General features: G+C 34.3%; 1 protein-coding gene across 1 annotated transcript in view; it reads left to right on the forward strand.

Annotated features, from left to right (window-relative positions):
- Positions 1–676: 676 nt before the first annotated feature.
- Positions 677–11877, forward strand: part of LOC139494024 (GTPase IMAP family member 4-like) — a 17368-nt gene continuing 6167 nt past the window's right edge. Inside the window, exon 1 of the mRNA XM_071282191.1 lies at positions 677–1089. Coding sequence (XP_071138292.1) covers positions 677–1089 — 413 coding nt within the window. The remainder of the gene's footprint in view (positions 1090–11877) is intronic.

Here is an 11877-nt window from a genome sequence, read left to right on the forward strand (position 1 = left end):
TGACTGTCCCTTTGGTATCTTTCGCCCCTCTTTTATCGTGTGTTATTGCTGCAATTTGTAAATTATGGGGCGTTGGTGGTTTTCGTGACTTGTTAGTTGATTCATCTGTTTATGCTGCTGCACTTGTGGATCAGATGTTATGCGGGAAACAGTTTAACCGTGCAGTAAGAGTCCTTTTACAAGGCATATTGCTCTTTGTGGTTTGGCGCATTCTTTCGTTGGCTTAATGATAAGATTGAAAAACTTCCAGAAATTACATTGACTCTTTTTTCCACGTTTTTGTCAAGGTTTCAGGCAGGGAAAACTGTAGAAGCCGAACATTTTGCTGAGGTGATTTTTTTTTTAAACAAATATTTTGCCTTTGACTGGAGAGTTCCTGATTTGGGGTTGTGAAAATTCCCCACATTTATGTTCTGGAACATGTTTTTGGAAGCCATTGAAATACTTCTACAGAACGTAAGATCAGAAAGAGAGGGCAATTGGTCCCTTCACTTAAGCTCTACTGCTGCAAAGTTGCCCTATATATATATGACACAAATAGGATCAACTACTCAAGATGGCTAACTGTCTATCTGCTAATTTGCTATCATTACCACTAGATGTACAGTTAGCATTTCAACGAGGTGAGTTTTCGACACGCCAGAAGCCTTGAAAGTTCAGCGGAGTATAGAGTGACATGGCAACTGAAAAGTCTGTCATAAAAGATTCTAAAAGTTGTGGTGGCATCAGTGGCATAACACGACAAAAGCCAGCCCTGATGAGATGGTCATTGACTCGACATGTGCCTGCAGACTTTACGTCAAAAATGAATACTCGGTCTGGTTGCATCAATGACAAAAGCGTTGAGCATGATGAGGTTAAGCCAACAGCTTTCATTCGAGATGAAGAACAAGTTCAGAAAAAATTAGACCATGTTCTAGAAAAATTGACTGACCCGTTTGCCACAGAACTCCATCCACCATCACTAATTATAAACATTTCTACTGGAATGCACGCTTCAAAAGACGTACAGGCCTCTTTGACGTCAGCTGTTGATGATGGTAACAAAATGGCAAAGCATTTATTTACGGGGCTTTTTGTGAAGGCAAGGTTCGTAGTTTCTTTGGTTCTATCCCTCGGTCAAAGTTAAAATCATTTGAGGACCTAACGAAAAAAACAAAATCGAAATGTAGAACAGGCGAAATTTTTAATCTTCACATCAATCCTGAACTCGTGTTCCGTTGAGCTTTGACGTCAGCAAATAGCCGAGATGACGTCACTGTTGAAAAGTTGTTGTCATTTCCGATTGGACCAATCCCTACAGACCTCTTTCATGATGATCGAACCATGAGAAAATCATGTAAAGCCGATATTTGCCATCAACTCGAAAACGAGACATCATATTGTCATTCTCTCCCCGACTTCGATAAATCGCTTACCGTTTTGATAAAGGATGGTATGGCTCTTATCCAGTGTATCTATGCTAAAAAAAATTAAAACATTTGGTGACATTGGAACAATCTCAGCTCCGCGGCATTTCAAAAGCATCTTCTGTTGTTGATTTCTTTGACAGATATGACGTCAAACTTTCTATCAAAGCCGCGGAACGTGATCGTAGATCACACTTTACAGCAAAAGTGTTCCAATTAATCGAAGGTCGATCCCTTCCAGACTTGAAAAAGTTTTTATCTTCTAACGAAAATAAGCAAACATTTCTCCAGTTTCTTGGTAGTTTATAGTTAGTTACCACACAAAGAATCCTAATGCACTAGTAAATAATAATGAACTTACGTTAGCTGGAACTTGTTCCGATCCTCAAATCGTAAAACGCATTTGTGATAAAACTGTCAAAGACTATGTTGATCTTTACAGTACGCATGAAGAAGCTGATACTCGTATGATTTTGCACGCAATCTCTGCTGATAAGTAGTTTGGTAGTGGTAACTTCAAAGGCAGGATCATAGTGAAATCCCCTGACACGGATGTTATAGTTCTTTGTGTCCACTACTTTTCTTCTATGAAAAACACAACAGAACTATGGTTTGAAATAGGAACTGTAACGAGCACCAAAGATGCAAGACGTTTTATACCTATACATGAACTATGCAATTCTTTTAATTCCATCGTAAGTCAATGCTTACCTGCAGTGCATGCAATTTCAGGATTTGGTCACATCGGCAATGTTTTGTATTGGTACCAAAGTTTTCAAAGTTCTGAAGCAGGTGTTTTGTGATGTGTCCGATTTAGTAAACCTGGCAAACTGTGTTGTTGATGAATCTGTTTCAGTTGCAAAAAAAGTTCGTTGCTATGCTGTATGACCAAAAGGGTAAATTCAAAAACCTTCACAGTGACCTCAATAAAAATCGTGTAAAAATAGCGACAACTAAAGATGCGTTTCTGGCCAAGCTTCCCCGTTGTGAATCAACATTTACGCAACATTTGCTTCGAGCATCTTTGCAGACAAGCATATGGATGTCATCTCACCTCCCATAACCACCTATAAGATCTCCGTTAAATTTTGGATGGATTGAAGCCTGTGTTTTTCGAGGGACAAATGTCTTCGGACTTCCTACAAGACCTTGTTTGTACTTGTAAAGGAAAATATGTATGCTTGAAAGAATGTGTTAGCTTTGAGCAGAACCTTTCATGTACAGACCTGTGTCCATGCCAGGCAAGTGAAATGTGTAAAAATGTTATTACACGTCTTGTGATTCTTGCTGAAAATGAAGATGACGGAGATAACGCTTGAATGTGTAGCTTGTTGCACTAGCTGGTACACAATGTTTCAAGTTCTGGGAGAGTTGGCGTGCCTCCAAAATAATTAATCCCCGCCACATTCTGTATGTGTCTGTCTCAAGTCCTGAGCCTGTTATGCAGTGGTTGTCGTTTCTTTCTATAATAAGGACGTGTCCGATTTATGCTCCACACATACTACCGCCCACAGCAGGTAAGAATCTAACCTCTTTTTTGTAGACCTCTCCTTCATTTTTCATCTGTCCGACTTCCGTTAGTGCCAAATATAACAAACCATTCACAGTTGCTGCTAGAAAATGTATAGTCCTTTTTCAATTGCCTTTTCGTTGCTATTTCAATAACCTGTTCCTTTTCATACGTAGTGATTGGATATCCTGGTCTTTCTATTAAATATACGCCTGAAGTAAAGTCCAAATATTCAACTCAATACGACTTAGATAAGGTTGTTCAGATGTAAACTCTATTTCATCTTCCTGTATGTGATTATACCCATAATAGGCTTCAGAATTGGATAGTCCTTCTACATTGTGATTTATCAAAATAGAGTGGACATTTACCTCTTTTACCAAATAGTGATGATAAATTTCAAGGGAGGGTCTGGAAACAGCAATATGAGAGCAGAGGCCAACTCGTTTCTTAAAAGTCCATAAATCTGGTATTTTTTGTGCACCATTTAGAAGATTCTGAAACGAGAATATTGCAGCTACATCAGTATTAGATTTTAGGATAAGCAACATCAAATAGCAAACTGACGTGGCAACTTCTTGTTGAAATATGTAACTGTTTACTATTTTTTTTCTAACATTCTATTGAAAGATAAGATTTATAATGTAATAAAACATTCAAAGTATTAATAAACCTTTTCTTTGCATCGCTTTGAATGGATGCTATCATTCAACCGTAACTCTGACAACAGAAAACAGAGTATGGGAACTTGTCATAAAGTCTTTACACTGACAGTGCTCAATGTACCTTTTGTAAATTAATAATATATTTTTAATCTTTCAGTCAAATTATCAACCGCGGGGAATTCAGTACTGTTCAATATATTGTCAATGTGAAAAAAAAAATACGCAACAGCCTGAACATAAACTAAAATTTTATAAATTGCCATCATGCGGATTATCTGACATGACCGAAAAAATTTAATGGAGAAGTTAAGATATTGTCTGTAGTGTTATTGTGTAATTGCATCATCATTTTGTATATTGTTTTTCTTTTAAAAGTGCTATATCGGTCCGTGTATATCTGCGTCCAATCGTTTTTCGTTTTGAAATATCAAAAACAAAAAACAAAAAACGAAAGTATTTTCATTTTTCGTTTTTGATTTCTTAAAAACCAAAATGAAAAACAAAAGTGTTTTCGTTTTTCGTTTTTGATTTCACAAAACAAAAAATGAAAAAAAAAGTATTTTCATTTTTCAATTTTGATTTCTCAAAAACTAAAATCGAAAAATGAAAGTGTTTTCATTTTTGATTTTTGATTTCACAAAAACAAAAAACGAAAAATGAAAGTGTATTCAATTTATCTTTACCCCACACTGTTTAATTGTCATTCAAAAAATGACAATGTTGTCATTTGTCATTCATTTAAAGGAAGTTAAAGTATAAATGCACAGCGGTTGTCAGATTAATACTACTTTAATCGAAGATAATGTCGACGGATGCAAAAGTCTTTATCAATCTAAACAATAAGGGTGCGTGATCTTTACTTTTAAGTTTGGAGAGGTTAATCTAAGATGATAATAAAGAAGCGTAACTCGCCTCTTTTACAAATAAAGCAAACTATATATTGTTGGCGAGGGAAGGGCTCAAGGACCCCAGAAGAACTGGAAAAAATGATACAAAATCTTTCAGACCCTTTCTTAATCCAAAGCGCAAGTTTTGTTTTATCTATTTTATTATGTTCTGGTCTCGGAGCAAAAGATATAGATACAGTGTAAGACTTTTGAGTATTTACATGTATGAACAATATCAAAAGACATATGTAGGATAAAGAAAACAATAATGTAATCCACAAAGTCAAGTGTGTGGCTATTGTTAGTTTAAACATATTTATTAATAGTGGATTGGAAATTTTCTCCCCAGAACGGGGATCGAACCAGGAACTTATGTTTTTGTAGTCCGATGAACTAACCTATGTTACTTTTGTATAATGAGGATCAATGGTCTAGATCCTCGTTGAAGACCCTCCAGCTTCTTTCAAGATGAAGAACAGGAATAAAAGCCCTGTTCATTAAATAATTTGTATTTTATCTATATATTGTGTGCGATTTTGTTCCGTGTACATTTACTCCACATCTCTTTATTTTCTATTTAGGGCCTGAACACGGCTCAATACTAGTTTAGCCCTCCAATGTTAAAGGTCATATGTTTTTTTTTTTAATTATTTGATGCCGTGGGATTAGGATTTTTAGCTTTAATGTAAACAATGTCCTGTTTTTAACTTGTATTTACAGCAAAGATAGCCAGTTTTGTGTTCTGTAATATACTGTAACAGTTTAATTTTACATGTCCGGTAGCATCGTAACTTCTCAAAACATCTTCCGAACAATATCTGGACATCGGTGTCGTGGGCATGTACAATTGCCAAACCACACATGAACGTTCTTTAGTCTTCGTAGATCTATTCAAACTTGAAGTATTTTTGAGTCTACAACAAGAAGAACATGATATTTTATACCATTGAAAATTGAAGACATAGTCATGAAGATCGATTACTTGATTGGTGCTCCGTTAACGTAGCCGCAGAACAAAAACGCGAGAGCTACTTTTGAATATTTCTACAATTTTAAGTAGTTTTCCCCTCACAAACACAATAATATTTTTAACATTTATTAAAATATTTTTTTTTTTTTACACATTTTTACTTTTATGTTGGTTTAAAATATCAATTTGACTTGAATTTGGAATACCGTTAACATGTTTAACACCGCCACATTTAAAATGTATGTGCCTGTCCCAAGTCAGGAGCCTGTAGTTCAGTGGTTGTCGTTTGTTAATGTGTTATCTTTTTTGTTTTTCGTTCAATTTTTGTGCATAAATTAGGCCGTTAGTTTTCTTGTTTGAATTGTTTTACATTGTCATTTCCGGGCCTTTTATAACTGACTATGCGGTATGGGTTTTGCTCATTGTTGAAGGCCGTACGATGGCCTATAGTTGATAATTTCTGTGTTATTTTGGTCTCTTGTGGAGAGTTGTCTCATTGACAATCATACCACATCTTCCTTTTTATATTTATATGAGTATATCAAATAAACATGTACATGTATATACCAAGCTAAGTCAGTTTATATCTTGTTTTTCGTCTGACTATACAAAAGGCGAGGAGAGCTACTTTGATAGATCAGGTTGACTGATAAGCTGTCTATATAAAGTAATGGGACAATGCATGGCATGAAGACATCACCAAATCACCGTATGCAATACTCAAAAAGACATCCAGAGCTTACCATATAGTCATCAACTACCCACCAACAGGCCGTGAGCTTTGGTTGGCTCTTAACTCAAATCCAAGAGCACAGCAAAATGTCAAAATATTCTATTCAAATTGGGTGACCTGGGAGAAAAACATTGAAATTATCCAAAGAAATACACACACCCCTCAACTTTTAATAAGGAGATTTGGTATTAATGCAAATGAGTCAACTATCCCATAAAGTTCAAATGTAGAGGATGTAAGCAATTATATATAGGCAACCATATAATCTTCAACAATGAGAAAAAAACATACGGTATTGTCGGCTACAATAGTCCATGAATTGAAAAATATGAAACATTTCAATTGAGAAAAATAACGGCCTATTTTAAAACAACATGAATTATGAAAAACACATATAAAAGACATCAACAAACGACAACCACTGAACTACATGCTCCTGAGTTGGAGCAGGCACATGCAATATATTGTGGCATTTAACATGCTTGTTAGCAGATGGGACAGTTTTGTTACAGCACAGCATAAGAACAAACTATACAAATCAGTGGAAAGGGCTTAACGCATGAGATCGATACAAAACAGAACAAAAAAAAAAGGTCTAACAAAAACACGTACCGAATGTGACAGGGTATTTTTACCTCGTTTTCAAACAATCAAACTACTAAAGTACTGAACATCGAATGACTACAAATTCTTTTGGATTGTCACAAGCACTGTCTCAGAAAAAAAATCACATCTTTATACCTGAAAGTGAAGTTAATGTACAGATATATTTTTTTTGAAACTCAGTACACATATTCTATATCATATGATATTTTTTATTTTAATGCCAAATATAGAGTTCTGACCCTCAATTCCACGGTTCACTAGACATGGAAAATGATATTGCGAGTGGGGCATTTATGTACTATGGACACATTCTTATTCAAATCCTTTATTAAAGAAGTCAGTAAATTTACTACAGATAATACTACATTTGTAAATTAGACGAACTAATCTAATTAAAAGGTATATCTCTGATTTCGTTATACTTATGTGTATGAGAAAATTAATATATATATATTAATTTTAAAAGATTGTTGAACGAACGCGTTCAATCATAGGATTTTATTCTTGTCAATTTTTCCGAGCAGAGCGAGTCGAAAACAATTAAAGAGACGTCTTTCAAGCCAAAGTTAATATGTTTGCTATACACACATATGTTTGATTAAACTTGGTAATCAATTATTAATCAAAAATACAGTACTAGATAATAAAAAATCATGAAATATTTGGTCTAGTAATAAAAAAATCACACAAAAAAACAGTAGTTGTCGTTTGTTGATGTCGTTCTCGCTTCTTGTTTTTTTAGCTCGCCTGGCCCGAAGGGTCAAGTGAGCTTTTCTCATATCTTGGCGTCCGTCGTCCGTCGTCGTCCGTCGTCGTAACTTTTACAAAAATCTTCTCCTCCTCTGAAACAACTGAGCCAAATTCAACCAAACTTGGACACTATCATCATTGGGGTATCTAGTATGAAAAATGTGTCCGGGGACCTGGCCAACTAATAAAGATGGTCGCCATGGCTAAAAATAGAACATAGGAGTAAAATGTAGATTTTGGCTTACATCCCAGAAACCAAAGCATTAAGAGCAAATCTGACATGGGGTAAAATTGTTTATTAGGTCATTATCTATCTGCCCTGAAATTTTCAGATGAATCAGACAACCTGTTGTTAGGTTGCTGCCCCTGAATTGGTAATTTTAAGAAAACTTTGCAGCTTTTGGTTATTATCTTGAATATTATTATAGATAGAGATAAACTGTAAACAACGATAATGTACAGCAAAGTAAGACCTACAAATAAGTCAACATGACCAAAATAGTCAATTGACCCCTTAAGGAGTTATTGTCCTTTATAGTCAATTTTTAACAATTTTCATAAATTTGTACATTTTTACAAAAAAAATTCCACTGAAACTTCTAGGCTAAGTTCATTAAAGATAGAGATAATTGTAAGCATCAAAAATGTTTAGTAAAGTAAGATCTACGAACACATCACCATCACCAAAACACATAGACCAAGGTGAGCGACACAGGCTCTTTAGAACCTCTAGTTATATATATAGTTTAGACCTTGTGTTTTCCCGTTTGAATGGTTTAACACTAGTCATTTTGGGGGATCCTTATAACTTGCTATTCGGTGTGAGCCAAGGATTTGTGTTGAAGAGGGTACTTTAACCTATAATAGTTTCCTTCTACACACTGTGACTTGGATGGAGAGTTGTCTCATTGGCACTCATACCACATCTTCTTATATCTATTTATTATTTCGATATGTTTAATTGGGGTCTGGAGCTGGCATGTCAGTTACTGCTAGTAGTTCTTTGTTAATTTATGAATCAGATTCATTTTGTGTAGTTTCTTTTGTTTACTATTTTGTCATCGGACTCGAGTTTTTCAGTGCATATTGTTGTGTGTTTGTTTATTCTACATGAGCTAGATATAGCTGTATAGCGGGAGGGTTGAGATCTCACAAAGCATGTTTAGCTCCGCCGTATTGTTGCGCCTGTCCCATGACAGGAGACTCTGATCTTGGTTATTTTTTTCATTTTTTTTTTATCTAAGTTAAGTGTGACGTCCATTTTCACATAATTAATATATATTTTTATTTAGAGACAAGCTGAAGCCCGCATCTGGTTGCGGGATTTTCTCGTTGTGTTGAAGACTCATTGGTGGACTTCGGTTGTGCTCTTTAGTTAGGCTGTTGTTTCTTTGACACGTTTTTTATTTCCATTCTCAATTTTATTGATTGATTGATTGATTGATTGATTGATCATTTTACTACAAGCAAAAGTCATGATCAATTGAGAATCCTTTATTTGTATTGTAGTGTTAATTTCACCAATAAAGCTCTACATTATTTTTTGTCTCAATATTAAATTTCTTTGTAAATTACCGTCTGATTATAATAAGACACGCAAGAATAAAAAAAAAATATTTGACCTTCAATGTCCCAACCATTTTTAATGTGAGTAACTTCATTGTTCAGTTAGATTTCGATTTTGATATTGTTTTTGCAAGTTTCCATAATAGATTTCCGGTAATTGAATTTGTTCTGCATAAAACCCTATGGGAAAGCACATTGACTTCATTTTCCAAACGTTTATTAGAACCCAATGATTTGGCAAGGTGTTGCAACCTGTAATGTAAAGAAGTTACAGCCGATTGCATTGAGTGTGTAGACTAGTTCGACAGATAACCAATCAATCTGTCTGTAGGACTATGCTCCTTCTACAGGAGGGTGGTATACCTTACCTAGTTACTTCATAGTTCAGCTAACAAACAAGCCATCCAAAGATATTACATTTGTCTACACACTCAATGTAATCGGCTGTAATGAAAATGCGGAGTTTGTGAGACCAGGCTCAAGCAGCCAGTCGGTAGCAGCCAGTTTTCAAATATATAAACACAAATATTGCATAAGACTCAAACGTACTTCAAATGTTTTTATTAATATATAACCACTTTATCATCAGTTTTTAATATATAATTAAGCAGTCAAAGACACTATTCAATGAATTTTAAAATTTCATTTCTGGTTCATTTAAGAATTGAATGTTTTTTTTGTTACTTCATTGAGGTGTAAAGCGTTGACCGAAATACATTTTGTATGAAACGCGGAAGCGCTTCATTTTGAAAATGTGCGCACGGTCAACGCTTTTACAACCCTACGAAGTTACAAAAATAAGCATTCAATATATTTATAATTACATTTTTTAGCTAGGATCATAAAAACACGATTTTTATCAAGTTTTTATTAAATTCACCTTTTCACTTTATTGTGGGACCTCGTGTCATCATGAATGATAAATTTCATTGTGTAATGCAATTGCGTAAGAAATAACATGAGATGTGCAGTAAGCCAATCAGAATAACGAATTATAATGAAACATACATCTTACGTAATTATTAGTTATATAAAGGCAAAATCAATCGCTTTCGATATATTACACAGCGTACTGCCTGCTTTACATTTTAAATAGTCAACACTTTAGACGCAATTTTTAAACTAGGTGTATTTAACATTCTTACATTTCTTTAAAATCTAATTTTTATTAGTCCGTTTAATTTATCAGGTTTGCAAGATTTTTTTTATATATTATTTCTTTATTTTTTTTTTTATTTTTTTTACATTGTGTGATTGAGCTGTTTTATATGTATATAACAGTGTCTCATAAGTCTTTTTAGGCTGGGTGTTGATCTTTTTTTTTTTTATGTGATTGTACTTGTGTAAATATTTTACTATTGTGTAAGATCAATACGTGACACTTTAATAAAATAAATTTATCTTATCTTATCTTATCTTTATAGAATCGTAAATAATTATGATTTTTTTTAATGATGGCAAAATTGCACTATTGGGTAAAATAGCTTTCCTTATTTATCGGCATATTGTCAAATAGTTCATGAAAAGTAATAATAATTCTGCATTAAAAGAAAAAAAAGTTGCACTCGTGCTTTAACTTTTTTTTACCACACAAAACTGTTTTTACAATTAGTAACAAAACATTCTACCTCTGAACTAGTGGATTTCGCTTAAATATGACTGGACAAAAGGTTTATTTTTTTTGTATTCAAAGTATGGTGGGCAAGTAAATTATTTATAAGCTTAAAAAGATTGATCCGTGCTATATATTAACTTGTAATTTTGATCAAGTAGGCCCTAGATTTCTAGCTTACGTTCTCACCTAGTGCAGATAAAAGTATTGCCGCAGAATTTTTTTTATTAACTGTCCGGTAAGGGTTGGGTAGGGTATACGACCTCAACTTTAGACCTACTTTAGAAAAAAAACTAAGCAGAACAACACCCTGGATTTTTCTACTGTAGACCCCAGCTACCCAGCTTCCCTTTGCACCTAGTGAGGACAATTCTTATTACATTTTCGGTAAGGGTGGGGTGTTCGACCCCAACATTGGACCTATCTTTGACAAAATATAAGCTAAACAGCAACCTTGATTTTTTTCTCCAGCAGACATCAGCTACCAAGCTCCCCTTTACACATTGTGCGGATAGAAGTATTTCCGTAGACATTTGTTTTTTTTTAACTTTTATGTAATGATGGGTAGGGTGGGTAACTGAGGTCCACTTGAAAAAAAATTACAGGGACTCCAATGTGGTGTGGTCTATGCAGAACAATTACCGGATATCTAAGGTAGTTTGCAAAATAATAGTCTTTTTTTATAATGTGATATGTAAAATGTTGACAAATAATGAAAGCACGTGTTTAACCTCGCCACATTATTTATGTATGTGCCTGTCCCAAGTCAGGAGCCTGTATATTCAGTGGTTGTCGTTTGTTTATGTGTTACTTATTTGTTTTTCGTTCATTTTTTTACATAAATAAGGCCGTTAGTTTTCTCGTTTGAATTGTTTTACATTGTCTTATCGGGGCCATTTATAGCTGACTTTGCGGTATGGGCATTGCTCATTGTTAAAGGCCGTACGGTGACCTATAGTTGTTAATGTCTGTGTCATTTTGGTCTTTTGTGGATAGTTGTCTCATTGGCAATCATACCACATCTTCTTTTTTTATATTCTCAATTAATAGACATAGAAATAAAGAAAAACCGTATGATAACCAATAACAATCTCCCAGAGACAAACTAACGTTCTTAATTTCTGTATTATTTGATATTTTAGGCCATATTTCTCTATTCTTTATACTTT

The sequence above is a fragment of the Mytilus edulis genome, chromosome 11 (assembly GCF_963676685.1).
Source record: "Mytilus edulis chromosome 11, xbMytEdul2.2, whole genome shotgun sequence".
NCBI lineage: Eukaryota > Metazoa > Mollusca > Bivalvia > Mytilida > Mytilidae > Mytilus > Mytilus edulis.